The 14549-nt window shown below is 58.3% G+C and overlaps 2 protein-coding genes across 2 annotated transcripts; both read left to right on the top strand.

Annotated features, from left to right (window-relative positions):
* Window positions 1–1264: 1264 nt before the first annotated feature.
* CLN6 (CLN6 transmembrane ER protein) lies at window positions 1265–7552 on the top strand. The gene is made up of 7 exons (XM_032122788.1): window positions 1265–1368; window positions 2319–2433; window positions 2965–3063; window positions 4522–4710; window positions 4819–4874; window positions 5694–5816; window positions 7156–7552. The coding sequence occupies exons 1-7, from the start codon at window positions 1286–1288 to the stop codon at window positions 7442–7444; spliced, it is 954 nt and encodes a 317-aa protein (XP_031978679.1). The 5' UTR covers window positions 1265–1285; the 3' UTR covers window positions 7445–7552.
* Window positions 7553–8932: 1380 nt separating this feature from the next.
* On the top strand, window positions 8933–12082 carry CALML4 (calmodulin like 4). Its single transcript, XM_032122789.1, has 5 exons — window positions 8933–9043; window positions 9154–9184; window positions 10524–10664; window positions 11232–11420; window positions 11766–12082. The coding sequence occupies exons 1-5, from the start codon at window positions 9041–9043 to the stop codon at window positions 11861–11863; spliced, it is 462 nt and encodes a 153-aa protein (XP_031978680.1). The 5' UTR covers window positions 8933–9040; the 3' UTR covers window positions 11864–12082.
* Window positions 12083–14549: the final 2467 nt, after the last annotated feature.

The following is a 14549-nucleotide window of genomic DNA, read 5'->3' as shown; positions in this document are numbered from 1 at the left end:
CGCAGCTCTTTGTGGGATGTGCATTATTCATGGAGCAGCAGCCGGAGCCCAGGGGACACGAGGGGACACGAGGCAGGCTGTGGTCAGCCCTGGCTCCCAGGATCAGCTGTTCAGAGCCACGTACCCGTGTCAGGCACAGGGCAACAAGCAGGGTCCTGGTAAGATTAAGTGGAACCTGGCTCCGTTATCTCGATGATCTCCTCCACTTTCCAGGGATACCTTTCCCAGGTGCCACCCGTGTTCCGCTGCCACTGCTCCTCGTGAGGGACCAAAATCTCAGTTCTGCTGGTTCTGGGAGCCCCCTCAGCTCCAGTGGGACCAACTCCCGGAATTCCAGGCCACAATTCCTCAGTGGAAGACTGAGGCACAGCTCCCAGTGATTGTCCTGTTACCATTCCACGTCACACTGTGCACATCCAAGGGAACGGGGACAGGGAGTGGTCACACAGAACTCCCATCCCAGGGATGCTGGAGCCTCCGTGTCCAAACCAAGCCCTCGAGCTGCCCAGGAGCCAAAAGGATTTGGTGCCTCCAACCTTCTTTACTTGAGGGTGGTGAGGCCCTGGCCGTGGCTGCCACATCCCTGCATGTGTCCAAGGCCAGGCTGGATGGGGCTTGGAGCACCCTGGGATAGCCCTGGGGGAATGTCACTGCCCCTGGTAGGATGCAGCTTCCGATTCAGACCCAAAAATCCCAGGGAGCACAAATTTAGTCCCGAAGGGTGCAAATCCCTCCCTGCCTCCCACTTCCCCTGCCTGTGAGCCACCCCAGCCGGATGGATTTATCCAGCCAAAACCGGGAGCAGGGAACAGAGCAGGGCCCCACTGTCCATGCGCTTTGTGCCGTGATCCAGCGACATGGAAACTCGGGAAAACCAGCGTTCGCTCGCGGCCACCAGCCAGATCCACGGGGAGCTCCACTCCTCATTCCCACTGCACGGAACGCCCTGAGCGTTCCCTGCCAGCCTCTCCCCGCTCTGATCCCAGTCCCGGCACGGGGCCGCGCATCAGAGCCAGGGGCTCCCCACGCCCGGCACACACGGGGTTAAAGGCCGGCCGCCGCTCTCCCGGCGCTGGGGGCGGCGGGGCCGGGCCGGGAGCGCTGCGGGAGCGGGGCCCGCGCTGCCCCCGCCCCGGGGCGGGCCCGGGGCCGCCCCCGCGCAGCCGCCGCTGCTCCGCGGGCCGGGCCGGGAGCGGGAGCGGGGAGCGGCAGCGGCAGCGCCGCCGACACCGGGACAGGCAGCGGGAGCGGCTCCGGGAGCGGGGCCGGAGCCCCGGCCGGGCTCATGCAGGGCTCGGCGCGGCGCCGGCCGTTCCCGGCCGCGGCCCCGGGGTCCCCCCCGCCCGCCGGGCCGCTCTACCCGGGCAGGTGAGCGCGGCCGGGGCTCGGGGGGGCTGGGAACGGGAAAATCCGCCCCTCATTCCCTGCGGATCCTCACCCCATTCCTCCCCCCGGCTCACCCTGCCCCGCGGCCGCAGGACAGCCCAGCCCCATCCCGGGTACCACCGCGGCCGGGATGCGGCGGGGTCCGGTGCATCCCCAGGGTCGGAGTCCCCCAGGGTTCCCCCACTCGGCTTTGTCCAGGACATCCCGGCTTACCTGGGTTGTTCCAGCCGATCCAGGGTTTGACAGCCTCTTCCAGGGAGCCGCAGCATTCCCAGCTCACCCAGGGTACCCCATCCTCACCCTCCAGCTCTCAGGGTTCATTGAACCGTCCCAGAATGGTTTGGGGTGGAAGGGACCCTAAAGATCCTCTCGTTCCATGGGCAGGGACACCTTCCATGGCCTTTGGACCATGGCTCAGGCAGCCCAAGCCCGAGGCTCATCCCGCTGATCCCGTTCTGGTCTCGGCACCAGGAGAGCGATCGATCCGCTTTTCCTGGAGGGACGGGAAGGTGCTGGAGAGGTATTTCATGGAAAGGCTCCAGCGGGGTTGGATCCGGCCTCTGCAGAGGCAGAGGATGTTCGGGGCAGGAGCTGAAGGTGATGGTGCATCCCGAGCATCCCGGTGCTGGAATTCCACCGGGCATGGCTGCATTTTTAGCACTCAGCTCAACTCCTGGGAGTTGGGATTTTGCTTCATCATGCAAAAGTTAAAAATAGTTGCACTTCGTTCAGCACTTTTCACCTTGCTGAAGAGACCAGGAAGAGTCTTCCCACAGGGACGGGTCAGGGATGGCAACAGCTCCGTGCTCCTCTGTCCTGCCTGCTCCTCAGCTTGGTTATCCCGCAGATCCCAGAGCCAGGGAAGCACAGGATAACAGCTCTGCCTCCTCCCAGAGCTGCTCCATGGCTTCGTGTCCCTCTGTCCCCTCCAGGCACGGGGCGGTGAAGGCTGAGGACACCTTCAAGACGTCCCCGTTCCACCTGGACCTGTGGTTCTACTTCACCCTGCAGAACTGGGTGCTGGATTTCGGGCGCCCCATTGCCATGGTGAGTGAGGGCACAGGGCCAGGCAGTCCCCAGGGCTGTCCCTGTCCTGGAGGAGCTGGGACCCTGTTCTGGTGTCACTGGGGCCGAGCCAGCCCCAGTCTCCCGGGAATCCTGTTCCCTGTTGTCTCTCCACACCTTTGTTTTCACACCAAAAGGGACCTGGGAGGTTCCTCCTGCCCTTCCCTGTTCCTTGCCTGGATCCCAGAGCTTCCAGCTGGAGCAGGCAGAAGTGGCCGTTCCATTTAAATGGAATTTTTCTAGCTGGAAGCCAGCAGGAGGTTCAGGAAGATCCACAGCTGCAGGATCCCAAATGCCTTCCTTGGCCCCACAGCTTCCCAGCACCGGGCAGGGATAGGAGTGAAAACTTCCAGAGGGTGGTTTTTGGGAAGTTTGCTCCAAGAAGAGCTGCCCAGCTTGGTCCCTACCAGCCCCCTGAAAGTCAGCTGACCATTCCCAAGCAATCCAGATGTTCTCCCTCTCCCTGTCCCTCACCCATAATCATGGATGTCCTGCTCTTCCCTCTCTCCTCAGATTATCCTCCCTCTGGAATGGTTTCCTCTGAACAAGCCCAGTGCTGGGGATTATTTCCACATGGCTTACAACGTTATCACACCCTTCCTGCTGCTGAAGGTAACCCTGGGAATGTTCAGGCCTTTCCCATTCCCAGTTTTGCAAAGGTTCTGAGGTTTTTAGGATGTTGCTTATTCCCAAACTCCTGCCAGCGAGGAGGAATTCCCCACTCCGGGAAGGATTTGTGATGCCACCTTTTAAAGAGCACCTGGACACCCCTAATTTCCTGCATATCCAAAGCAAATCATTCCCCCCTGGAATTCTGGCTCCAGGAGGAGTCAGAGCCCTTCTCCCAAATGATATTTTTAGGACAACATCCATCCTTGGCTTCAAAGACAGCTGGAAGTGGAGTGGATTTTCTAAATTGTTCAGGGCTTAATTACACTTGGTCTTTGACACTGGAATTGTGGCTGGAGCTGGAATTTATCTGGCTCCAGCTGCCAACCTCTGGATCCCATAAACCATTCATGAGGTTAAGTTCCGTCAGATCGTTAGGAACCTTTCCCTGTGAAACACTTAGGAGAAAGCAATTATAAATATATTTTAACCCTCATTAGCTGGGAATTGAATTATGGCCTGAGACAGAAACGATTCTCTCCCGAGATTCTGGGAGACTTTAAACGCTGCTGGAAAAATGGGAATAGCCAGGATGTGGGAGCTGGCCCTTCCCAGGCGATTTCTGCAGGCTGGGGGCTCCGTTTGCTGCCTGGGAGCTCAGCACCAAGGGCTCATCCACAGAAGAATTCCAGGGGTTATTTGGGATGCGTTTCCCTGGATGTGTCCCACCCTCCAGGACCTTGTGCTCTCCTTGGCCTCCGGTGACGTCCGTGCCGCAGTCACGGGGAAAGGGAAAGTTAAGCCTCAAAATTAAACACAAATAAGGAGCTTTTCCCTGCCTGGGGAGGGCTGCAAAGCTGATTTAGGGACGGGGGGGCCTGGCTGATCCTGATGCTGGGACAATCCCAAACCCCTGGAGCTGGGATCTGGGTTGGGAGAGCTTCCCTGCTTTGCAGGCTGAGTGTGGAGCTGCTTCCTGGAATTCCTGCTCCTGTTGCAAGGCTTGTCCCAGGCCCTGAGCCAGCCTGGGATGGGGCAGGGAGAGCCCAGGACTGGAGGTGCTGCCCAAAAAGTGGCCCCAGCTGGTTTTGTGGCACCCAGCTCCTCCTGGCTGTGGGGTCAAACAGCTCGTCCCGTAGGAGCTGAATGCCTTTCCCTCGGGAAGAAAGTGAAAAGAGCCCCAGAACGTTCACTTGGAGAATCCCAGAGTGTCGGGAAGGGGAGGGAAGTGTGAGGACAGAGTGTGCTGGAGGCTCTCCTGCCACTGGAGGGCACATCCAACCTTCCGATCCTCTCCAGAGCTGGGAAAGCCACGGCCTTTCCTCCCTCATTTATGGGTTTTGCTCATTTATGATCAAAAAACTGCTCTGAGTGCTCTGGCAGAGGCACCAAAGCCCCAAAACTCGGCTGCCGTGTCCCCGCTGCCCCCTCCAGCCGCTCACCCCCTCCCTGTGCCTCCAGCTCATCGAGAGGTCCCCCAAAACCCTGCCCAGGTCCATGGTCTACGTCAGCATCATCACCTTCGTGATGGGCGCCAGCATCCACCTGGTGGGAGACTCGGTGAACCACCGGCTCATCTTCAGCGGGTACCAGCACCACCTGTCCGTCAGGGAGAACCCCATCATCAGGAACCTCAAGCCTGAGACCCTGGTAAGAGGCTGGGCTGGGCTGGGCTGGGCTGGGAGGATGCAGCTGCTGAAAGGTGGAATCGCCGTGCTCGTTGCTAACCCCACGTTTAACCCCTGTGCCCTGCTGCAGATCGACTCCTTCGAGCTGCTCTACTACTACGACGAGTATTTGGGGCACTCCATGTGGTGAGTGGTTCCCAGCAAGTCCAGAGGGCCTGGGGTGGCGCAGGGGGAAGGGCAGAGCATGGCTTAAAGGGGGGGAAAAACGGGAGCCAAAGCTGGCTGGGGATAAAGTTCCACTGGCCAGGGGGATTAGAGTGGATCTGGGCCCTGGAAAATCCCCTCTGGTCAGGGATATTTCTGGGATGGGGCAGCTGTAGGGCCAGAGAACAGCTGGTCCTTCCAGGGGGTGTCCAGGTGGAGAGAAGGTTCCTCTGGCTGCCACCACCCCCGGCTGTGCCCCAAACACCCTGAGACCCCAGGAAGGCCTGGCTGTGCCTTGATCCACTGCCAGGAAATCCCAGGGCTGCTCAGAACACAGGGAAGTCTCTCCCCATCAGGCTTTCCTGGCTGCCTTGCTGTTCCTCGAGTGCTGTGAAGGGAGAAACCCCCTTGTTCTAAAGGAAAAAAGGGCTCGGGGGGGTTTTGCTCCATGTCCTGCTGTCCTGCAGGACCCAGCATGGGGCTCCCAGAGCCGGGGAAGGGAACAACTGGAATTGTTCAGGGTAGCACTGGAGCTCAGCATTTGCCCTGATCAGCAAACTGGGGCTTTTCCTGCCGGAGCCTGGGAGTTCTCCTGATCTGCAGGAGCACTGGGAGCAGCCAGGACAGAGGCAGCCCTCAGCAGGCCCTTTGTGTCTCAGAGCACGAGATTCCCCTGCTGCTCCATCCCCAGATGACTCCCCAGGCTCAGCACAGGAGTTGCTCTGCGTGTGGGTTGGATTTGGGGGGGGTTCAACCCCATTCCAGGCTCCCCCCAGCGCTGGGAATTGTTGATCCTTGCAGGTACATCCCGTTTTTCCTGATCCTCTTCATCTATTTCACCGGCTGCTTCACCCCCGTGGCAGAGCAGAGCAGGATGCCCGTGGCTGCCGTGCTCCTCATGGGGCCCAGCAGCCTCTACTACTGGTGAGTGGCTCCTGTCCCCTCTGCGTGAGGAGGGAACCCCCCAGGGACAGCCAGGAGTATCCCGGGAATACCCCCAGGAGAGCTTCTCCATTCCCCGGGGTTCCCCAGGGCTCTGCAGGGCTGGAAAATCAAATTAAACCTTATGGAAATTTGTAGCCACTTCAATCTCTGGAAGCTGGGACAGAGCCAGGGCCACCCAGGACAGCGCCAGGGCCACCCAGGACAATCCAGGGCCACCCAGGACAGCCCCAGAGCCACCCAGGACAGCGCCAGGGCCACCCAGGACAGCCCCAGAGCCACCCAGGACAACCCCAGAGCCACCCAGGACAACCCCAGAGCCACCCAGGACAATCCAGGGCCACCCAGCCAGATTCCTGTCCATGTCTGGGGGTTCCTGCAGCCACAGCTGCTGTTGCTGGCCCCACTGCAGTGCCGGCTCTGCTCTCGGGCCGTTCCGTGGCGATTTTGGGGTGGTCCCCAGGTGCCTGCAGTGCTCCCACTTGTCCCAGCGGGTCGGGGGCAGTGGGGACGCCCCTGGCAGCTCCCTGGGGGTGCTCAGGCGCTGCCTCCTCTCTCTCTGCCGTGGCCTCAGGAGCGAGGCTGATCCAGTTCCCATTTCCCATTTCCAGCAGCCTCTACCCCCTGCTGAGGCAGCTTTCCCACAGGAAATTCCTTTGGGAGACTCAGAATCAGCCGGGTGATTTGGTCAGCTCCCCTGCACTTCCTTTGGATGGATCAAGGTGGATCTCTGTGGGGTTGGAGAGCCAGGAGTGCAATTCCTCCTTCCCTTGCTGCCTCCCAGGCAGGGCAGAGCAAGGGGGAATTCCCCACTCCGGGAAGGATTTGTGATGCTGCTTTTTAAAGAGCACCTGGACACACCTCAGCTTCCTGCATATCCAAAGCAAATCCCTTCCCCCTGGAATTCTGGCTCCGGGAGGAGTCAGAGCCCTTCTCCCAGATGGTATTTTTAGGACAACATCCATCCTTGGCTTTAAAGACAGCTGGAAGTGGAGTGGATTTTCCATTCCCCAGCAGTGGATTTGGGGCTAAATGAGCACAAGAACCCCAAACTGGAGCCTGAATCCGGCTCTGGCTCTGCCTTGGAGCATCCCAGCCACAAACTGAGCCCAGCAGCTTCTCCCATCTGGGAATGCTTCCCTGTATCCATGCTCTTCCCAAGGCCACAGCTCAGGTCTTCAGTTCCTGATAAGGAATGTGAAAACAAATCAGGGAGAGGAAGCAGCACAGCTTTGTCGGGATGAGGAGCAGATCCCAGGGAAGCTGGGAATGCTGCTCTCCCTGCTCCCCCGGGGTCACCAGAGGTGCTTTTCCTCGGCAGGTACCTGGTGACAGAGGGCCAGATCTTCATCCTCTACATCTTCACCTTCTTCGCCATGATGGCTTTGGTGATGCACCAGAAGCGGAAGGGGCTGGTGCTGGACAGCAACGGGCTCTTCCTCTTCTACTCCTTCATCATCGCCCTTCTCCTCATCGCGGGCTGGGTGGGGTGGCTCTGGAACGACAAAATCCTCAGGAAGAAATATCCCGGCGTGATCTACATCCCCGAGCCCTGGGCCTTCTACACGCTGCACATGAGCAACCTCCACGCGGCCAGGGAGAGCTTCTGAGTTTTGATATTTGAGAGGGGTTTGGAAAGGGGAGGGGAGGGGGGCAATAGAACTCTAGTTTTTCTAATGTAGATTGATGTATTTCGAATAAATTCCTGACCAGCGGTAGCTGCTGTGTCATGACTCCGGGCCACGGACGGGGTTCCCAAAAAAGCCAGGGTTAATTTAACACGGTGGCTTTCCCTGGGTTTGCCCTCCCGATTCCACAGCCCAGCTCCGCGCTGGACTGCCTCAGGTCACCAAATCCCTCCTGGCTCCTGCTGAGTCCTGACATTCCCATCATCATCCCGGCCTGGAATGGGAGTGGTTTCCCGGCACGGAGCCGGAGCTGCTCCTCCCACGGGCGGGGATCCGCGCTCGGAGCTGCTCCCTGCAGCCCAGGGAGCCTCGCGGGGCTGGCCCCGCGCTGCCCCGCACAGGAACGGGGTAGGAGACGCCAATTCCCCAGAAACGGCCCCAAATCCATCAGGCAGGGGCTGAATCCAGGGATCTGTGCAGCAGCACCGTCAGCTCTTGCTCAAAAGATGAGAATTCCTCAGGATTCCTCACAAACGGCCCCAAAATCCATCAGGCAGGGCTGAACTCCAGGGATCTGTGCAGCAGCACCTCCTGCTCTCACAAAAGGGCCAATTCCCCACAAACGGCCTCAAAATCCATCAGGCAGGGGGTGGATTTCAAGGGTCTGTGCAGCAGCACCTCCAGCTCTCGCTCAGACATGAGAATTCCTCAGAATTCCTCAAAAACGCGGCCCAAAAGGAGCATCAGGGAGGGGGTGATGCCTGGGCAGCTCCCCCCTCTCCAGCCGCGGGGATGGAGCTCCCGCAGCTCCCGCTGCATCCCCGGGACCCGCCAGGTCTGAACAATCCCTGTCAGAGCTCGCGTGACGCAGCCCCGGCGGGGGAAGGAGGAAAGCTCCCAGGGAAACACGGAATAAAAACGTGGGAGAAGCTCGGTGACTCACGGGAAGCGCTGGAGGGAGCAGCTCCATCCCAGCGGGTTTAGGGACCTTGGATGGTCACTGGGAAGGGTCCAGTCCGTGTGTGGCCAGTAAATATTTTATCCGTGGGTCTGGCTGTCCACCACGCCTGGCTCCAGGTGCTTCATCCCCCTCTGGGTATTCAATCCTAATAAATAAAACCTCAGAGAGCTTTTAAACCTTCTCCACCTGTCCGTGAGTATTTCAGGGGCACATCCCGACCTCCATCCCCTACAAACCCTCCTGAAGATCCATAAATCCCCCTCACCCTTCCCCAGAGGCCCCAGAAAATTCCAGCGGGGCTGGATTTTCCTCCTTTCCCGGCAGCAAAGCTCAGTGTGGCTCTTTGGGATTACCAAAGCTGTGCCCAAGCAGCGCGGCCCCAAACAACCCCAAAGCCCCATCCCGAGGCTCGGGAAGATCCCTTTTCCCGGGAGGAGCAGGAGCTGCGCTGGGAGCAGCAGGCTCAGGCCCCGTAGCCATGGCAGCGGGTATTTATTACAGCCCGGCCGCCTCCGCCCGGGGCTGCCGGACTTTAGCCCTTAATCAACCGCAGAAGTGGCAGCAGCCGCCTCCGCTCCTGCCAGGAGCCCTAAACCCCGCGGATCGCCCCCAAAATCATGGTGAGTGACGCGCTGCGGGCGGAGCCGACCCTTCTCTCTGCGCCCCTAAATCAGATTTTAAAGCTGTTTGGTTTTTTTCTCTCTCCTCTTTCCTCCCCTTCCTGCTCCAGGCAAAGTTTCTGTCCCAGGATCAAATTAATGGTGAGTGCGGGTTTGTCCTGGGCCGGGGGTTAATTAGCAAGATTAAGATTGTAAATGTATAAAAATGGTATTTCCCTCAAAAATGTCTCAGTCTGGGCTTGTTCTCCCTCACTCCCCCTCCTCCCGGCTCTCCCGGGATCTGCGTGCTCGGAAAACAGGGAAATCTCCCCAGTCCCTCTAAAATATTGCACCGATTGCACTGGGACCAACAGAGAGGGACCGGCCCCTCCCAATCCCACAGGGACCGGGAGAAATTCCAGGTGCCCCATCCCAGTTCCTGGAGGGTTTTGGTGCCGTGGGAGCGGAGGAGGAGGAGGAGGAGGAGGAAGGAGGCGGCACAGGAGATCCAAATTCCCATCGCGACCCACCCTGGGAATGGGGATCCGCGCCGGGGGCTGGGATTGCTCCGGGAATGGCCGAAGAAAGCTGAAATAAGAGTATTATGGCAAATCTGATAATCTGCGGCTCCGCGCAGGGATTGGCGAGGGGAGGAGGAGGCGGCCGGGGCAGGGGAGGCCACGGACCCCGCGGGCACCCCCGGGGCACCCCCGGAGCATCCCCGGGGCACCCACGGGGCACCCCCGGGGCACCCCGACAGCAGCGAGGGCGGGGGGCAGCGGGGACAAGGACGGGGGGTGGCACAGAACCAGGCTGATTTTCCCCGCTCAGCACAACTCGTCCGGCAGCGCCCAGCGGGACCAGGAGGGAGCCGGGAGCGCGGGGAGCGGGGTGGGAAGGGGCGTGAGAGCTCCCGGCCGTATCTAGGTCAGCTGCAAGCCGGGCTTTGCTGCTGGAAAAGTGGGAAGGCCGTGGGCGAGCGGGATGAGAGGGGGAGATGCGGGAGAGCTCGGCGTCCTCCAGCTCCAACATCTTCCCCCTCCAGCATCCTCCCCCTCCAGCATCCTCCCCCTCCAGCATCCTCCTCCTCCAGCATCCTCCCCCTCCAGCATCCTCCTCCTCCAGCATCCTCCCCCTCCAGCATCCTCCCCCTCCAGCATCCTCCCCCTCAGTCCTCGAGGCTTTCCCTCAGCGCCCTCTCCTACCCCCTGAAGGCAGGAAAACCACTTTTCACCAACATCCTCCCGTTTCCCGGTTCCCCTCCCAGCCCTGCTTCCCAAGGCTGGAGGGCCCCAATTAGCGCCGCAATTCCCAAGGCTCGGCTTTAATTGCCCCTGGCACTTGGCGGGGTCCTCCCGCCGTGCCCATCACCCTCCTGGAAAGGAGCCACCCCCGAAGCCGACACCAGATCCCGGCTGGAATCCTGCCAAGGCCGCCGGGCCGCGGGAGCGGGGCTCAATGGGATCTCACATGGCATAACCGAGTTTCGGTTTTTAATTAGAGTTCAAGGAATGTTTTTCCCTGTACGACAAGAAGCAGAAAGGCAAGATCAAAGCCTCGGAGCTGCTGGCCGTGATGAGGTGCCTGGGAGCCAGCCCCACGCCAGGGGAGGTGCAGAGACACCTGCACCTGCACAGGATCGGTGAGCCACGGGCACAGCCACCAAAAACATGGATTAAGGGTGGGAAAACACGGTTTTTCTGGAGTCAGGATGCTCCAGGCACAGCCAGGAGGGAACATCTACCCAGAGCGGTTGGGATGTGCTAAATCCAGCCCACGGGTTAAAACAGTGCCATTAAAATCCCCAAAAATGTGGGAGACAAACATATTAATATGGATTTTGAGGTTGGGAAACTGTCCGGGCCAGGCAGCAGAGGGGGGAGAGCACAGAAGGATGCTCAGCTGCAGGCCTGTCGGAAAAACTCAAAGCACAAAGTCCAAGGAATTGTGAGATCGGATGCGGGGGGGATTAAAAATTCAGGATCCAAGTTTGGAGCACAAACTGAACGAAGTTATAAATGGGATTTGAGGAGAAAAAACCCCAATTGTGGTGTGCCCTGAGCCAGACCAGGCGTGGGGAAAGGAAACCTCAAGGTCAGGGAGAAGAAGCCCCAGGAAAGGGAACTGGGGGGAAGAGGAGGGGGATGCTTAATCCTGGATCCGGCCCCAAATGGAGCCATTCCCAAAGGATCTGCCCTTCCTTTTCCAGACAGGAACGCAGAGCTGGACTTCTCCACCTTCCTGAACATCATGTACAGGCAGATGAAGCAGGAGGAGCCCGAGAAGGAGATCCTGACGGCCCTGGCCATGATCGACCGGCAGAAGAGAGGGGTCATCACCGTGCCCGAGCTCCGGGCCAAGCTCACCCGGCTGGGTGAGAAGCTTTCCGAGGAAGAAGGTATCCTGCAATTCCCACAGGGATCAAATCCATCTTCCCTTCCCTTCCCCTCCCTCCCTTCCTCCCCACACCCATCCAGTTTGTCAGAGATTTGGCTCCAAGGGGCACAATAAACCCCCAAACCCATTTGGATTCATTTGTGACTCTTTCCCCTGAGGAGCTCAGAAAGATGGGTATCTCTGCTCCAGAGAATTTTACATGGAATTAAAATCCGAGTGTTAATTGAGCCAGTTTGAAACTCCCCTGGCTGCCACCTCCTCTTGACCCCAGAGGTGATTTCCAACAAAAACACCCCAGACCCCAAATCCTGGATTTTCCATGCTGACGGTATTTTCCTGCTTTCAGTCGATGACCTGCTGAAAGAGGCCAAAGTTGGGCCAAACGGAACCATCCGATACGAAGAATTTGTGCGCCTCATTTGCCTCCCTTTGGCCGACTACTGAAACCCAGAGTGAGATCAGCTACGAGCAGGACCCCGAAGGGTTTTATTCCTATTTTTCCCAGTTTTCAGCTGGACTCAGGAACCACCATTTGCCTTTTGAAACCTGATTTTGCCTTCATTTAGTGCAGCCACTTCCATAGGCTCTGCCACTTCCACTCCTCCCTCATTCCTGGAGAAACAAGATGTGAGCTGTTACTGGAATAAACGGAATAGAACAACACCTGTCAAGCTGGAAAAAGTTATTTTAAAAAGCATTTAAATCTTGGGCTTGTGGGAGAAGGAACTCGTGGTCGGGGTCTCCTGGTTCTCCAAGAAGTCAGCACGACCCAGCGGGTGTTTGGTGTCCCCACACTCCGGGCTGGGTGCCAGGGACAAGCAGGGCCAGGGAAATTCCCTTTCTCCACGCCAGGAAAAAGCTCCCCAGCTCCAGACCGATTAAAACTCCTCTGGATCCTTACTGTTATCCCACCTGTGTCTCAGAGCAAGTCCACAAAGGGGTGTCTGGAATTCCGAGCAGGTTCTCCCTGGATTCAGCCTGGAAATTTCACAGTGATCATGGCACCAACAGCAACCTGGAAAACTCTCTGGAAGAGCCCATGTTCCCAGAAATCTGCTCTGGCTTCTGCTCCAGGAGCCTCTTCCTCTCCCTCCAGCCCTTTCTTAATCCTGAATCTCCTCTTTGCCCCATCAGTGAAATAAGCAGGAATTAAATCCTGGCAGCCACAGCAGATCCAAGGGATTGGGAAGGAATTCTTCCATGGGAGGGTGGGGAGGGGCTGGGCTGGAACTCCCAGAGAAGTTGTGGCTGCCCCTGGATCCCTGGAATGTCCAAGGCCAGGTTGGACGGGGCTTGGAGCAGCCCCATAGTGGGATAGGGGAAGGTGTCCCTGCCCATGGAATGAGATGGAATCTAAGGTCCTTCCAACCCAAATTATCCCACGATTCCGAGATTCATCCATCCCTGCGGAGCAGCTGGAACACTCCAAGGCCGCCACCCCCCAGGAATGTCACACAAAGCTGGGAAGAAATTGAAAAAACCCCAAAATGTCAGCAAATCCCAACCTTCCAAATCCGTAACAGGGTCCCTGTGAGGGGAAAACAGGGATTATGCTCATGGAATATCACATGGAGGGGGGGAAGGTAGGGAAGATTAAATGACATTGCTGAACTCCACCCGAGCCATGGAAGCAGATCCACGAATTTCAGTCCTGCAGTTAAGGAAAATGCCAGGTTCTGCCCGAGCTCCTGATCCAAGCCCTGATCCCTGCAGTTCTCCCAACGGTCCCAAACCCAGGGAGCTCAGACTGGGATCCATCCCCACATTCCTGGCTCTCTGAACAGCTTCCTTCCAGGGAAAAGGAACTTTGCCCCATGGAATACTGACACCTGCCACACCCCTCAGCTCTTAATCGGCTCTTCCTGCTCCAGTGATAGGAAACATTCCAGAAAGAGCGGAAAATCGCAGCTACAAACAGCTCAGCACTCGGACACCGCTCCAGGAAAGCGGCACACCCGGATCAGAGCCGGGATCCCCTGGGAAAACCAGGAGCAGGCGGAACCCAGAGCCGAAGGTGGGATTTCCCTGCGCGCTCTGTTGCCACCCTCAATTAATCCCAGGGTTTAGATAAAGCTGGGAATGCAGCTCTGCTCACGCTGGAGCTCTCCCGACCCTGGATCCACCAGGAAAGGCCTGGTTTGTGGAGCTGACGGAACAAGGAATTCACGGAGAGCGTTTGTTCCCAGATTCCAACGGATCCCATCCATCCTCAGCCCCATCCCTCCCCATTCCCGGGATTTGACTCCCAAATCCTGGCGGCTGCAGGCGATGGCAGAGCGTGGCACGGGCACTGAGCGACTCCCAGTCACTTGGGATTGCTCCAGAACGGCTCCTGCTGCGAAAATATTCCCAAAGAAAAGCTGGCAGGGAGGAGCCGCCCTTCGCATGCACTGCCGGGACAAAGCAGCGCTGTCACAGCCCCAAATCATCCCCCAAAAAAGCATTCCGGGGTCCAAAAAAACCCGGGAAAAACCCCTCTTCCCACTCCCTCCCCTTTCCCCCGTCAGGAAACACAGAACAGCCGAACGCTTTTTATTCCACCTACAGCTTTCCACAGGAACAGGAAACACTCAGACCAGGCTGCTTTGGGCTTGGCGGTGCTTTTTCCCCGTGCAGATAATCGATATTTTCACTCGGTACTTCTACACAAACTGACACTGGTGTACACCCGTAAAAGCCAGGGGGGGTTGGAATGCCCTATGGAAAGCCAGGAGAAGGGGTTTAAGGCAAGGGATGACAGCTCTCGACTCACGGAATTCACGGCCACTTCTCACACGCCGCTTGTTTACATCTCCCCCTTTGTTAACCCGGGAGCAGCGGCGCTTTCGGGGCCCACCAGCAGCCTGCCCTCGTCAGACACCTACGTTCTGTTAAAAAAGAGTGATTAAACAACACGGAAAAAGCAAACCCGCTTCTGTTTAAAACGTGCTTCAAACCCTGACACGGTCGGTTGCAACAAAGAACGAGTTTTCACCACGTTCTCCTCACACTCCTGGGCCCTGCAGGTCCTCGAGAGCCCAAGGAAACCTTGGGCCATCCCACCTGCAGAACCCAGGGAGAGGAAGGGAAGCCTGGAGCTGCTGTTGGATCACCCTGGGAGTGGCAGGAAGGGTTATGGGGTGGTTTAGGG

This window comes from Corvus moneduloides, chromosome 13, assembly GCF_009650955.1.
Source record: "Corvus moneduloides isolate bCorMon1 chromosome 13, bCorMon1.pri, whole genome shotgun sequence".
Taxonomy (NCBI): domain Eukaryota; kingdom Metazoa; phylum Chordata; class Aves; order Passeriformes; family Corvidae; genus Corvus; species Corvus moneduloides.
Note: the sequence above shows the minus strand (reverse complement) of the source record. Positions and strands in the feature narration are given on the sequence as shown.